This window comes from Cryptococcus neoformans, chromosome 3 (genome assembly GCF_000149245.1).
Source record: "Cryptococcus neoformans var. grubii H99 chromosome 3, complete sequence".
In the NCBI taxonomy this organism is placed as follows: Eukaryota; Fungi; Basidiomycota; class Tremellomycetes; order Tremellales; family Cryptococcaceae; genus Cryptococcus; species Cryptococcus neoformans.
The window spans coordinates 14327-28644 of NC_026747.1; the positions used below are offsets into that span (position 1 = coordinate 14327).

Here is a 14318-nt window from a genome sequence, read left to right on the forward strand (position 1 = left end):
ACTATTTACTGTACGTAACCAGACATTGATTAGCCGTCCAATAATGCGTATGTTTATGTCTATTAAGCCGAAAAGCCGGGAGTATACTTCTTGATCTTGCTTCTACGTCACCACTTTTTCCGGCCCTGATTTGTCTGGGAGATTCAACTGAAACTGCATCATTTAGTTTGCCATACGTATCTTGGGTTCGTTTTCGACATCTTTTTTCCGATTACCTCCAAGCATTCTCAATCCCCTGTCTTCCCGCTATGTCCATTCATGATTCCACTTTCTTGGCCCTCAAGGACATGGGCATCGACCCAGCGTTGGCTCGAGAAGCAGCTTCTCGTTTTCATTCTGTTGAGCCGGCCGTGAATTGGTGTTTTGGTGATGGCGCCAATGTAAGTTCTTTGCGGTGCCTGGCCGCAGAAAGATATTAACCCCTAGCAGTGGCAACCTAGTACGGTAGCGGAATCTATGCATGGTGGATTTAACCCCAGACATCGTGAAGGAACATCAGGTTTGTTCTTGTCAGTCTGATATTTTGAAACCTAACCTCTGATGTATATTCGCAGTGGAACATCGCGAGGTCATCGAAGTCTTCGACTCCCCATCCAGCTCTCCCAAACCTCGACACCCACATATTCCACTCGGTTCCAATAACCCTTTCCTTCCCACTCAGCCTAGATCGCCACATCCGGCTTCGCACCCTTTACCCCAGCCGCCTTTGTCTCCTCGTTCACCATCCGTGCGTCTCGGCACGCAGAGCCTGCCAGTAGAGATAGACGATGGTAATGATTCTGAAGATGAGGAACTAAGAAAAGCTATTGCTCTTTCGCAAAATGTGGAACATTCTGTGTCAGAAGCCGCAACACTGCAAGACGTGATGGATGTTGATGGGAAGCGAGATTCAAGAGAAAGAAGCGAAAGGGCTAGCGGAGCACCTCCGCCTAGTCCGAAATCCGACATGCCTGGGACCATTGGAGTGACTTTTGGTCCGAGCACTAAAGACGATGTTGATGGGAAGTTAGCATTGGTACCGACATCGCAAGTAGGTCACTTTTCGCTATGAAGTTGTTGTTGGAGCTAACCACATAGTTAAAGAATGACAATACGACTTCAAAGGAAGATGCGGACCTTGATAAAGCCATACAAGAGTCGCTTATGACGGCCAGTTTTCATTCCGCATCTGCTGAAGCGGAAAAAGAAAAACCGCAGCCAACAAAAAGGGGTGATAGAGTGTGAGACCTTTGCATTTTTCCTGTATGAGCATTCTGACCAACCCATTCAGACCCCTTGTTTTTTACTCCCCATCAGGACGCTATACGTACATTGCTCAGATTTTACAAGCTTTCGCTGCTGTCCCGCGTATCCAGACAGCCTTTCAGGAAAACGTCGATTCTGCGTCTAGAGGAGATTGCATCCTAAATGAGCGTAAGTAAATTGTAATCAGCTATTACATTATATCAACGGAACTAATTGAATATCCAGGAGCTCAAGTATTAAATGACTGGTTCGGACGTATAGCCGATGAACCTTTCAACTTTTACGAGATTGACGACACGGCCAAAATTATCACTGAAGGCTCTGAGAGGAACCAGCTTCCGCCCCTGTTACCTACAATGGGTGCGTCCAACTTCCTCCTTTACGTCTAATACTCGATCCTGAAAGTTGAGCAGATTTTCAACTGATATTCATTGACCTCTTTGAGCGTGCGGCGATACCGAGACTGCAGGGGATGGCCAAGGACGAAGAAGAGCTTAACCATCTTCGAGAAGAGTGTCGTCGGTACGCTTACATTGACAGCATTCTCTTCACTTTTTCGCAACTGACCTCTGCCGCGTCCCATGTGCAGCGTATTCGAAACTAAAGTTACCGGTCATACCCCAGATTCCGTTTCTTCGGCCTCCTACGTTACATTCGTCCGCCAGCCTACAGGCAATGACGTGTACACGCAACTCGCGGATGTGTTCTGGGGGCCTGAAGCCCAAACAACGTCGATCAAAAAGTTGGGAGATGTTTTGACGGTGTACCTGGATTGGAAGCCCAGTTCAGCGAGAGAGATTTGGCAGTTGGATGAAGAAATAATGCTAGGTAAGTAGCGTCGGCCTCGCAATTTCAGAAATTCAAAGGTCCATGCAATATTGATGTACGGGATATAGATCGATTTTTACAGAGTAATGCGGCGTGGGCTGCCAATAAGAGAGGGCTACAAGCCGTTTCGGCAGGTAATGCCAGAAGGATCAAGGAAAAGATCGAGTCTCTGACTATGCACGATGTATGTGGACCAACTACTTGCGCCAGTTCATTTCTAACGGAAATTCCGGCCATTTAGGGCAATAATTATCTTGATAGTCTTGCAACGTAAGTAATTATCACCTGAAAAAATAAATTCGTATTATACTGACTCGTCATTAGACTTTTAGAAAACCTACGGACAAAGCCCAAGAATGTCGACGTAACGCGAGCGATATCTCGCGAGGAAATCAAGGGCAAGGTCAGTTGCTTCGCAGCGAGTTCTTGTTGCCATGACGGCTGACTCGATTTGCTGTGAATAGATTGAGGCGATACTTGCGGCTCTCAAAGCAAAAGTCGCATCTTTGGAGGAAGAGCTAAAAGAACAAACAAAAGCGTCTTCTGCAGAGGTGTTTGAAACGGATGATCCTCAGTATAATCAGCATGTCGTGAGTCATGCCTATGTGTCAATGCGTAAGGCAGATGTTGATTGTATATCCAGTTCAATTTGCGAGCAATATTGTTCCATGATGGCGGTATGGTTGGTCAAAAACATTTTTATATGTATGTTAGAGGCAAAGATGATAGATGGTGGAAGATACAAGAGCATGAGGCTACAGAAGTGAGTAATGGAGCCTTTTCATGGCAAGTAGCTGATTGTTGTTTGTAGGTCGAATGGGAAGCGATCGTTGGAGATAGGACCGGTATTTGGATGGAAGGGGGACCTTATATGGTGCGTCTACGAGATCTCTGAACGGTTGGTTAACAATGCCATAGTTATTATATGCTCGTAAAGGCAGTCGACCTTCATCTCCTGAACCATCTACAACCAGACCAAATGCCGTCCACGTCCCTCCTCACTCCGATTCTATCATTATCGAAAGTGACAACACCTCGACCTCTACCTTTCCTCCTGATTGTTCAGAATCCGCACCTTATTCCGCGTCCAATGGTTCAAAACCTCAGGTGTCACAGGCTAATGAAAAGGATGGTGAAGAGCTATTGTTGATGAATATGGGGACCCCTGAGGCGGAGACAGAATGGGTGGAGGATGCAGGGAGCGAGGCTAATAGGGATTTGGCGGACATCGTAATGGGTGAAAGTATGTCACCAAAAAAGGAAGAAGAGATAAAGGCCACTGTGCACGAGAAGGCAGATGAAGGAAATAAGGAAGTGGAGGCGAGGAACACAAAGAAGGACGAGGACACTGTCATGTTGTAATGTGACTGCTTTATATAATGTGAGCCATAGCTACCTGTGATAAGAGAGGTTCGAAATCACCAGATACGCTCAGCAATCTGTTCCAACGTCTCTCTCATCCTAAGGTTTATCTCATGGTGGACGAAGTTTTGTTCCTGCCGGAGACTCACCGCTGCCTTTTGGTCGAAAGTGTAAATTAGTTTACCACCATAGCTCATCAATCTTCCAATATTATGGCATCTTTATTTGTTTCGAATGGCAAATTACATGTTAGCCGTCGGGCACTTTGAGAAAGACAGCCTACCGATCAGCAAGAAGTATTGATTCACTCCCTCCAACTCCAGTTCCCCTTAGGTGAGTATAGTGAGCGATAGAGCGGCCGATAGGACAATGAATATGGAGAAAGGTTATTTAATCGCCCTTAAAACTTAGAGCTTAGAAGAAGTGGGGTGTTCTTGACGGAGATTGTAGGCCGAAAGAACAGAAGGTACAATCAGAAAGTTACACCAGATACGGTCAACGGCAGTAGGATATACCATAGAAGGAAACCCGAGATAACTTTACGCGCTTCCTCCAGCTTTTCGTCATAGTTCTGCACTCTCTCAGAGTTGTTGATCTTGGTTGACACATGGACAATAACAGATATCAGTCATTCCAGATCGACCCTAAAAGTATGAAAGGATAGTATTCTGATCTTTCAATACATATCCATGATCGCATCCGTTTCTTTGTTCATACATAATGTATACACGTCGTAATATATTATACACTTCATACCTTGCAGCGAAATCAAATTAAGCTCGAGAGCAGTAGCTACCGTCCTGTCCGCATTTAGTGATTTTCCTCATTCTTCGCCTCATCGAAGCATATACAGACCGCTGCCATCAGTGCAAGGTCCACGCCTGCGGCTACTGTCACAAAGTACTAAATGGCAATGCCATATCAGCCATTACTCCCGCGTGCAAATGATAATGAGGAAAGGAAAAGGGCGCACAGTCTGTTTATCCCCCCAGAACTCTCGCGCATTAAACAGCTTTCTCGAAATCTGTGCCACTACCGGCCCACCCTCAATGGATACATCAGCCGACCCTCCCCAGAAGTCTCCTTTCAAAACAAGGGTCGTAGGCAAATTGGTGGCAGGGTTGTGGAAAGTGGCGACCAGGTGTGAACTGAAGGAAAGTTTCTTTTTGATACGGAATATTTCGTTCCCGTGCTCGTCCTCACCGACGTATACCTTGTGGATGGACAGGAGCTTATTGCGGATGGCAAAGAGGAACTGGCCATTTGGGTCGGTGATCACTAATATTCAATGATACCTCATCAGCTCCATCGCATACCAGGGCGCATATGTGAACCCGTTCGGAGGAGACAAGATGATACACACCCTTACGATCCTTAAATGAGAGAGCTTTCCCCTGACATCTCACCACCACTTGGCCATTCGTATCCTTGACCCCAAAATCATCGCCGCTAAAGGAAAAGACGCGCTCCTTCAAGACGAGCGTCACAGGCTGAGAGTGCGAGGTGTACGCAGGGTGGATACCGAGTGGGGGATGGACCGGCTGGAGTACGGCTGGAGGGGACAGTGTAAATATACCCATTGCCTTGTGCTATGTAGTGCTGTGGCGGTGGCCATCAGAAACTGGGTGGGCAATTATATCGACGACGACGTGAAGCTGTGATTGACACGATTGACACGATTGACACTCCGAAAGTCGGCTTGATCAGGCACACATCTCATGCATCATTAAGCAGCAGGAACTACTCCTTCAGGGTAAAACATCTCCTCGAGCACAGCTTTTTCGGTCGATATTAAGTGAGGTCTACAAACAGGATTAGAAACCTGGACAAAGCTCATTTAGAAATTGGATCCTGGGTATTAAAGTATCGGTTTTCTTGCCCGAATTTCCAGTGGGATGATATGTTCTCGCTTTCTGGACTAATTAACCAAAGGAACATCGCGCATCCACTCCGCCGTCTACATACTTCACATGTTACAAAATCGATCGACATTCAACTAGAAATACTCGCCTACTAGGGGATGCTCTCAACAATAATTGAATGAAGATATGGAAGATTGATTCCAGATAGTAGATACGTCAGTGAGTGTTCGGCAAGATCGGGAAACAATACCTGCAAAATCATACCCTAAGTCGAGACTATATCCCTCTATGATTCAGACAGACGCAAATGTTGCCTCTCCAACTTGATGGAGCAATTCTAGCTTCGAAGCTGACATCTTCTTCCCAGGTGTAGAACTTAACTATTAACTATCGGCCCAGTAACCATTACTAATTCCTCAGAAAATAACTCTGTCCGTTTGGAACTGAAGATGTCTCCAATCAACTCGCTTCATGTATGAATATCGAAGCTGACAACGTATACGACTAATAGCATAGGGATTTTGAGTGCAGGAGAGATGCAGGAAAAAATGAACAGATCATATCGCGTACAGCTTATATCTCAACTTCAAGACCTTAATTTTACACAATCGGCTTGATCAACCATATCAAATAGGGCGCCGACATATTTCTTCTTTCCGTGGGGTATCACTTCCATTTAAGACCTCGATCACACTTCAATTTCTGTCCTCGCTCTTCGGATATCCTATCAACGTGTGAACCCGCGGAAAATTGGGAAGGCCGAGGTTGATAGCGGGACTATGAAGCACTTGTCTTTCCTGCCTCTTACTCCGGAGATGATAATATCCAACGAAGCGTTAAGTCTGTGAGTTCAGTTTCGCTTTATTTTAACTCTCTATTGCCTCTTACACTCACTCACGCTCTCCGGTATCAAATTTGCCTGGCAATTGCTTTCGGCAAGGTATCGTAGTACACAAAGTCCGCGATCATTCCACGTCCTATCGCTCAGCCTGATGCGTCGTCATCCTCATAATACATTAAATTGACAAACCGAAGCCAAACGAAAGACAAATAATATTTGTTCCTTCCTTAGTTCGGCCTTCCTCTGTACGTCCCTTCCTTTGAACATCTACTTCTCCTGTTTCTAGCGTGGTTCGAGACCTGTCTTACTTTATTCAGGTTAGAACGTTCGCATCGGACTTCTGCTGGCTTGAGCCTCGACTGGCATCTCTCAGTACTGGCATCTCTCAGTACTGGCATCTCTCAGGACTGGCATCTCTCAGTTCAAGGCCTTTAACCTTGATATTTTTCCAGATCACCATTCCCACCATCATAACCCTCTTCCATCTATCCCTGTACATCACCACCCGTCAATCAGAGCACCCCATCCCCCTCCTCAATCTCACTCTTACACCAGTCCTCGCCCCTTGATAACCAGCAGCCTTCATTACCAGCTGGTACAACTCTTTCCGTATTATCTTTCGGAAATCCGCGTTTCGCCACAGCCAACTAAACGAGCGAATCAGCAATGTAAAATGCCTTCCAAAAAAAGCCCGTCACAACCTCTCTCTATCTCCGAAATGGCCTTGCTCTCCTCCAAATTATTCTCTCCCAATCTCTTCCCTCGCCGCCTCCCTCGAGAACCCAGGCCTCCGCAACTTGCAGGTAGCAAACTCTCCCCTCCCGCTGCAGAGATTGATGAGCGTCCCACCGCACGGATCAGGCGATTTAAGCTCTGGAGCGAGCAGGTAGGCGATCTTAGGGTAACTTTGCTTGATCCCAGAAGACGAGGTGCGTTAAAAATGAGAGCAAAAAAGTACCATGACAGGCACCCTAATTCCGAATGATAGGTTATCTAGCCAAGCATCGCATGTTTGTCGTCCCTTCGCCACCTCGACCAGAATATGGTCGCCTGTCTCCTTTTCATCGGCCATTCCAGATTGATCCGCAACCTTTCCGGCTTCCCCCTCTACCTTCTCCACCCCTCACACTATCACCTGAGATAATAACAAACACCAAAAAAGGCAATATCCCCAAGAAAGAACGTGAGCGCACTCACGAGCGACTACTTGAACATAAATGGGTACTGGACCAAGAGCATGAACGGAGATTCCGGAGGGGGATGGCCGCAATTATGGCAGATATGCTAGAATACCAAGAGTCAAATACGTAAGTTGTTATTCCCTTTCCTCTTATCATTTTTTTCCCCTTTTCAATTCGCCTTCTCCTATGGCTGTCCTCCTCCTTAGTACACGAGCCTTGAGCGGTGCTGACTCACAAAAAAAGGATGCCTGCCGAGAGTGGGATAGGGTATAAATGGAAAGAAGGAGTCACTCTTAATTGCGTCATGGCATTGTAAGCTCAAGTCAAAAAGGCCCTTTCGCTAACCAACATGATTCATATTCATGTTTATAGTCAAGAATTCTTTCGCGCAATCCGTAAAAACTCAACCGCCATATATTCCTATCTCGATCCCATTGACATTGCTCCAGTAGCGAATAGGGATGAGGTACATAAGGTGGTGAAGAAGGAGGAACTGAAGAGGAAAAAGAAGGAGAAAAAGAAGGCGGATAAGAAGATGAAGAGAGAGGCTGAGGCCCGATTGAATGAGGAAAGCGAGATATTAGAAGCTGAGGAGGCTGAGGTCTCTCGTAAGCCTGTAGACGAATTGAGAAAAACAGTAAGCGAAAGCCAAATTACTCCCGACTCTGAGGGGTTCATTATTTCCCTTTCCTCTTCCCTCTAAAACCTGTGCTCAAGAGAAGGATGACGAGATTGCAAGACTCATTGCCCGCTTACTCTACCTGCATGAAGAAAAAACTGTTTCTTACGAAGCATTGAAGATCGGGATACAAGACAGGCGGATAAGCTCTATTGCAGAACACGCGGCGGAGGCGGTGGAGGTGACTCGCTAGTGGGCTAAAGTGGGAAGACAGAGAGGAAGTTATTGCAATGTCTGTTGAGGACGAAGCTCGGGGAAAGTCGCTGTTATCACAAGACTCACTGTTGGGCTCTGCAGTCTCATGTCGCCCCATTTCCCACCCCACTTCCCATCGCTCTTTAGTGTCGCTCTTCCTCCCCGTCCTTTCATGTACGGCCCGGTTCTTTGAACATCGACGACGATACAGGTTTTCCTTCGACACTAACTCCTTCGGTCATCCCCTCCCCGTTATCTTTTCCCTACCCTGACAGTGAACATTCCCCAGATATTTAAATAAGCATTCCCTCTTTCGGTTACAATGAATCTATTCCAGCTTGAAAGTCGTAAGCGCGGAATGATGGCAAGAAGGAGGACTGCTTGATAGGAGTATAGAACTTTGAACGGAGGAGAAATCTCTCAGCATTAAGTGGCAAATCGACGTTGATCTGAAGCATGTATGTGAGCATGATGTAGCGGCAACACTGTCCTCGTAGAGGCCTGAAAGTACCTTAAGCTACAATAGTTTCGCTGTCCTCGGTCGTTTGATATAATCGAACTAGAAGCTCTGAGTGTAGACGATGTGGCTTTGTAGACTAAAGGATTCGAGAAGACTAGGCTGCTTGGGGCAATGCATTTATCTACTCTAAGGCTACGCCTTTTATATCTTCGTCAGCTCTACGAGCTGACTCAGCTTTCCCACACTTCCCTGTCTTCTCCACTCGTACCTCTCTTCCCTAACGCCTAACGCCTCCTCGCACGGTCCTCCTTCTCTTCCTCTCTTCCTCTCTTCTTCCTCTTACTCCTCTTCTCTCCTCGGCACTGCAAACTACGTCTCCGTTCTTCCTGTCGTCTTCTACTTCCTCTTCTCCCTGCTCTCGTTCCTTACACATGATGCATCTCGAATATCGCGACCAGTCTAGTGCAGTATCATCAAATATCCATGGATCGATACATGTCATCGCATTATAAACATTTTACACACTATACACATCATAGCATTATCCCCTCCTCTCAAACAGACGTACAACTGGCAACAAACCATCAGGGAAATCAAATCTCCAGATATCGGGCATCACTTACATATAACGTGAAATTATATTCGAGTCAAAGTACTGATTAAACTCATTATACCCTACTCTCCGGCGAACAGACGAACGACAAGATATGTTGAAGATCCAAGGAATCGGAAGACTGCAATGAAAGGCGTCAGCATTGTGCCCCACAGTCATATTGGGAAGAGCGACATACAGGCAAGACCAGCTACAGTGCTGTAGAAAATGCGTAGCGTAAGCTTCAATCAAGAAAGAATAAGAGAGCAATGGACATACTACAACAAGACACCCATATACGTCGTCGCTAATGAATTATCTCCACCACTTGCTTGTCTGAAACAGCCGTCAGCGCTTGATTATTGGGGAACTTGCTGAGTAAGGTACTTACAAGATCACAGCCACCAAAGCCCCGTTGGTCATTGTCCAAACCAGCAACACCTGGTTACAACATCAAAATCCTCCTCTTCAAGTTTACAACAAAGGAAAACTTACATTCGTCCTAACGTTTTTATAATAATCCTCTTGTTTCTGATCATCGCTTACCACTCGCACCTCTTTCGGAGCCTTGTTTCCCAATATTTGCAGCTCCGCCGCGTATACAGCATTGATATCCTTTTGCTCAATCGGTAAATCAACAGTGACTTCATCTTTGTTGTCGGCTGAGGACTTGACGGCACCGAGATCGTCAGAAACTTTGTCGGATCCTTTAGTACCCCAAGACTATGGCAGGATCAGCAACGGACTCTAAATGAAAAAAAAAAAGGATTTCAGAGTCGACATACCACATCGTGCACGTTGCAGAACGCATATACGCTGTGGAACAATAAGTAGGGGACTCGAGAAGAAAAGCAGGTGGATAAGCACGTACTTGAGTACATTAATGTACGACGGGGCGATTAAAAGATATTGAAAGAAAGAAGTAACTACCCAACCTATTAGCAACACATTGCCATCATCTGTAAAGCTAGTGAGACACAACTCACTCATATGCCAGGGTTCAAGAGCCATTAGCGAACTGATAATATACAGCCCATATGTCGCCAGCAAAGATATCACGATATTCCTGAAGATTTTGTTTCCAAATACAGCGCTCGCCGTTATTTCACCTTCTGCTTGGACGTCTTCTATACCCTTTACCGCCAAAAAAACTGACCGGACTTAGCGACCAACCAAAAAAAAAATAAACCAGGGGCAATGAGGACTTACTAGCAGCAAAGAGCATATATATTGTGATCAAAGCAAATCCGACCATACTTGATGTGTAACCAATCTTAGAACTGTGAGAGTGCTCATCAGTAAAGTTCTCTCGCAACTATTTTCTACCCGGAGATGAGACTTACCCAGCAGGCCTGTTACCCAAACTTAATAGGAAACACCATAGCAAAAGCGCAATATAGATATAATGCAAGGGGATGTTGACGTATTTCCAAGCAGAGCCGAGAGAGTTGAGAGATTGGGTAAGAACAAACTACAAGTATATAAATCAGCTGGCGGTGTGTGTAATTGAAGGTGGTTTCCTACAAAAGCGATGTAATAATTCCCAAGAGCGAACCAGGCAAAAACCATGTTCAATGTTTCTGACATAGACTGTTACCAACTCTTCTTTTCCACAATAGCCCTCATAGTCAACTTACGGTAGACCAGCTCTACGTGTAGGATGAATTTCCGAGTAAATGTATGGCTTTGCAGGCTTCAGCAAAAGTGTGAGTAAATCAGAATACACTCACGAAGATCGATAAAGATAGCCAAAATGAACTATAGAGTGAATGGCCGCAAAGAAAGACCCATTAAGCCATCTGCGCAACATAACTATTAGCCTGATAATCACTGTACGACCGTGGCCTTCACCCACCTTCGTCTTTGAGAAACCAGCTCAGGAACCGTGTCCGGCACGTCTGTAATGGCATAGGCCGACTTGACATAATGCAACTTCCATTTGCATTCTCTCTTGCTCACGAGTTCCCAACACAGGATACGATCTATCGAGAAATCAGCTCAACCTTGGAAGCTATGGGAATCTTCTAGTCGAAAACGAAAACGAACCTTCGGCGAGATACATATTGGACGAGCTAAATGGATGGCGTTAATTGAGAATCAACAAGATCATGGGATATAACTTACAAAATACCAGCACCAGAACCATGCATCCTCTCTCCAACAAAGTACTGCTTTAGAGGACCGTTTCCTTTTTCATCGTTGAGAAGTGCGATATATCGATAGGCGGAGAAAGCGCCCGGCCTACAAAGATCATGTCAGTGTTGCTAATCTCGAGTGTTCAATGATAACGAGACTAACAGGACAGTGATATATCCAAAAACCGATTCCAGAGGTTTATCCAAAATATTACTCATCTTGTACTCAAAGTTTTGCGCCGCCACCCTACCATCATGATCAGTTCAATCCATATTGACCAGGTCACCCCAGACGCACAAAGGGTTCAGTAGATTCTTCCAGAACATTCCCTTCAATGCGACAATCTCACCACAAGCACCCCCAACACTCGAGTTAATATCAAATGCCTTCCAAAGATGATAGATCGAATCGGGTCCAGGTTGTGTACCAACGTCAAGAAGGACGCAAACGTTCGGCCGAAGGCAAGCACCAAAAGCGCTAGAAAGTAAGTCTTCAGCTTCACAAGAACGAATGCCAGGAGCAGCTTACTTGAAGAACCACCGATGGCTGTTGATTTTCTTCTGATTCTTCTCCTATAGTGTCGGATCAGCATCAGAACACGAAGACGTTACTGTCATGGGACAAACCTTGAGACAGAACAACATTTGGATTGGCACCGTATTGGAACCGCCAGGCCCGATCTTTCCACTAGAGTTTATCGACACTGATTCTTATGAGCTTTCGTCTTAACTCCCGCAGGACGTCTACTCACATTGTGTAGTGTACTCGTACACGTGTGCTGTGACAGGTTTCCCATTGATTATGTTCTTACCTACACCTTCTTGGTATACACCGAGCGCGGCGAGGACTGAACGAGTTCGGGGATTGATCTTTTTTCGACCATCCGCAACGATGCACACCACCACCTATAATGGCCATAAATATAAAAGTTCGAAAGCGAATTTGAAGAAGAGCCTACCTTTTTCCAGCCGTTCTCTCCCCAAGTCTTACTTTTTGACCTCGTACAAAGATGAGCAATATTCTGCATCACGCCTCGCATCGTTCGACAAAACAAAACATCGTCCTCCTACATCTGCCATCAGCATTTAGTTACAATAGAGGTGAAGGACGAACATTATACATTGTAATGACAATGAAAAGCTCCGTTTGTCGGGGTGGATCGTATAGTCGTTGTCTAAGAGTATACCTATCCTCAACAAAGTCATTTGGATCACAAGTAACCGCGGTATATCTCATTTTGGTAAATTCGTTTCCCTGGCGAATTGGACACTGGTCGAGCAGCATTGTAGGGACTTCGATATCAAGTACGAGATGACCCTGGAAGAGTCTGCGGAGGGTTAGTTGAGCTAATGCGAGAAGTATATCTAACTCACTGAACACGTTTTTGCGTCCTATTTCGCCTGACCATCCTCGCTGGAATGGGTCCATAATGCATATTGACCTCATCCTCACCGTTCGCACCCACGCCGTCACCGGTTCCAAACCCATTCTGCCCTTCAGCATTACCGTTCCCAGTGTACATCGATACGCCCATATCTCCAGCACCTGTGTCGCTCAATTGATATCGTGCTGCGGGAGCTGACATGGACATTGCGCTTGTTGACTGAGGGATACCAAACCGAGCATCCGGCGCCGCATGTGCAAGAAGAGGGTGGGAGTCATTCATATCGTCGTCTGCTGCGTTGCCGTACCCTTGAGGAGGATAAGATGGGTTGTAATTGATGTTATCTGGAACTGGAGCGGGTATAGAAGAGACAGACGATTGGGATGAATGGTGAGGCAACAAAGGAGGGGGGGAGGTGAGACGGTCATCAAGACCGCTTGGATATGAGTATGACGGGGTGAGCTGTTGCTGGGGTGGAAGATGTGATGGGTTCGTGTCAAAACGAATGTGTTGAGGCGGAGATGCATGCATACGGGCATTAGAATGGGAAGGTGATCCCATCGTATAGGGTGCTGGAGCGGGCGCAGACGCAGGGGAGCCGTTGAACGGGGACAATGATTGCGTCGGAAGCGAATACCGAGGACCTTGAGGGCCGGACGGTGAAATCGGCTGTAGAGGGTGAGACGCATTATAGCGACTGCCTTGGGGCTCCTGCGGTGTGGGAGACATGTTGTGAAGGGGGGCAGTAGGAGGTCCCTGTGAGGAGGCGCTGAAGGGATCGCCATACTGAACTGCAGGCTGTTGTGGAGGATACGGTTGCGGTGGGTAAGGCTGTGGTTGCGGCGGACGTTGATTCTGGCGTGTGGGGGAGCCATACGCATTGTAGCCTTGTGGCGGCGGGTATATGTCGCCCGGTCTCATCGTGGCTCCTGCTGCTGGGTGAGTTTCGACACAAACGGGATCCCATCAAAAACAGCACATAATATATTACAGACACTCGAATACTTGCACCGCACAGACCAGACCGCGCCTATATTTTTGATTATGTAATCACTCAAATAGGAGAAATCACCCATAAATCAGTCGCCAGTCGCCAGTGACGCCGCACCGGCTTGGGGGCACAGCTCTTCGGGCTACGTACATACCTCTCTCGTCTTACGCTCTTCAGCGCTTCGTAATTGCCCACTGCATAATAGCTGCATGCAATTAGTCCTCCGGAGAAGCTATGTCAGTCTGGCCTTGCGACTCGGCCTGGAAAAAAGGGAGGTTGAAAGATGAAAGAACGTCACAACGAACCAAAGACAGCAGTCGTCATTCAGTAGTAGTAGTGAGTGTTGTGCGGAGGTCGAGAGAAGGAAGCAGCTGAGGCTGGAAGGCACTATGCCAGAGAACAAGATGTTAATTCAAAAGTTGTAGTCAGAAGAAAGCAATCAACAATTATGGAACCAGATGCGGCCACGGTTGTTCATGCGAACGAACCTCCTTGCTTGTATTTTGTCTCCAAATATTCGTAACACCCGCTTTTTATGTACGACTATTGTATAAATGATTGA

The 14318-nt window shown here is 46.4% G+C and overlaps 4 protein-coding genes and 1 non-coding gene; 3 read left to right on the forward strand and 2 right to left on the reverse strand.

The window, feature by feature from the left end:
• Positions 1-68: 68 nt before the first annotated feature.
• Positions 69-4145, forward strand: CNAG_06983 (hypothetical protein). XM_012192383.1 has 15 exons: positions 69-380; positions 430-499; positions 555-1030; positions 1084-1220; positions 1271-1413; positions 1471-1605; positions 1659-1767; positions 1835-2073; positions 2142-2257; positions 2315-2343; positions 2398-2476; positions 2538-2663; positions 2717-2836; positions 2885-2947; positions 2992-4145. The coding sequence occupies exons 1-15, from the start codon at positions 249-251 to the stop codon at positions 3433-3435; spliced, it is 2418 nt and encodes an 805-aa protein (XP_012047773.1). The 5' UTR covers positions 69-248; the 3' UTR covers positions 3436-4145.
• Positions 4090-5144, reverse strand: CNAG_07498 (hypothetical protein). XM_012192980.1 has 3 exons: positions 4799-5144; positions 4409-4713; positions 4090-4338 (listed from the first exon to the last, which is right to left on the reverse strand). The coding sequence occupies exons 1-3, from the start codon at positions 5013-5015 to the stop codon at positions 4246-4248; spliced, it is 615 nt and encodes a 204-aa protein (XP_012048370.1). The 5' UTR covers positions 5016-5144; the 3' UTR covers positions 4090-4245.
• A 522-nt stretch (positions 5145-5666) lies between these two features.
• CNAG_06973 (hypothetical protein) lies at positions 5667-8022 on the forward strand (the record flags this gene model as incomplete). The annotated part of the gene is made up of 5 exons (XM_012192384.1): positions 5667-6141; positions 6238-6383; positions 6461-7067; positions 7127-7445; positions 7692-8022. Exons 3-5 carry the CDS (start codon positions 6812-6814, stop codon positions 8020-8022), a joined length of 906 nt encoding a protein of 301 aa, XP_012047774.1. The 5' UTR covers positions 5667-6141; positions 6238-6383; positions 6461-6811.
• A 780-nt stretch (positions 8023-8802) lies between these two features.
• On the reverse strand, positions 8803-13777 carry CNAG_07499 (chitin synthase). XM_012192385.1 has 25 exons: positions 12755-13777; positions 12495-12708; positions 12340-12447; positions 12133-12286; positions 12008-12084; positions 11910-11953; positions 11679-11858; positions 11544-11627; positions 11370-11486; positions 11292-11317; positions 11101-11227; positions 10976-11044; positions 10883-10929; positions 10770-10825; positions 10589-10716; positions 10455-10525; positions 10232-10396; positions 10117-10171; positions 10031-10061; positions 9741-9968; positions 9637-9686; positions 9525-9581; positions 9445-9464; positions 9277-9387; positions 8803-9223 (listed from the first exon to the last, which is right to left on the reverse strand). Exons 1-24 carry the CDS (start codon positions 13684-13686, stop codon positions 9329-9331), a joined length of 3099 nt encoding a protein of 1032 aa, XP_012047775.1. The 5' UTR covers positions 13687-13777; the 3' UTR covers positions 8803-9223; positions 9277-9328.
• Positions 13778-13983: 206 nt separating this feature from the next.
• Positions 13984-14282, forward strand: CNAG_12213. Its single transcript, XR_001045511.1, has 2 exons — positions 13984-14092; positions 14182-14282. It is a non-coding gene; the product is annotated as a hypothetical RNA (non-coding RNA).
• The last annotated feature ends 36 nt before the right edge of the window (positions 14283-14318 follow it).

Excerpts from the sequence above, each read along its gene's own strand:
- CNAG_07498 (XM_012192980.1), bottom strand. The coding sequence starts at position 5,015 with ATGGGTATATTTACACTGTCCCCTCCAGCCGTACTCCAGCCGGTCCAT. Across the intron at positions 4,714-4,798 it reads CTCATTTAAGGATCGTAAGG|TGATCACCGACCCAAATGGC; the intron begins GTGTGTATCATC and ends ATTGAATATTAG. Across the intron at positions 4,339-4,408 it reads TCTGGGGGGATAAACAGACT|TACTTTGTGACAGTAGCCGC; the intron begins GTGCGCCCTTTT and ends ATTGCCATTTAG.
- CNAG_06983 (XM_012192383.1), top strand. The coding sequence starts at position 249 with ATGTCCATTCATGATTCCACTTTCTTGGCCCTCAAGGACATGGGCATC. Across the intron at positions 1,221-1,270 it reads ACAAAAAGGGGTGATAGAGT|ACCCCTTGTTTTTTACTCCC; the intron begins GTGAGACCTTTG and ends CAACCCATTCAG. Across the intron at positions 2,948-2,991 it reads TGGAAGGGGGACCTTATATG|TTATTATATGCTCGTAAAGG; the intron begins GTGCGTCTACGA and ends ACAATGCCATAG.
- CNAG_07499 (XM_012192385.1), bottom strand. The coding sequence starts at position 13,686 with ATGAGACCGGGCGACATATACCCGCCGCCACAAGGCTACAATGCGTAT. Across the intron at positions 10,717-10,769 it reads GGAATTATTACATCGCTTTT|TTTGTTCTTACCCAATCTCT; the intron begins GTAGGAAACCAC and ends ATATACTTGTAG. Across the intron at positions 9,687-9,740 it reads ATAAAAACGTTAGGACGAAT|GTGTTGCTGGTTTGGACAAT; the intron begins GTAAGTTTTCCT and ends TGTTGTAACCAG.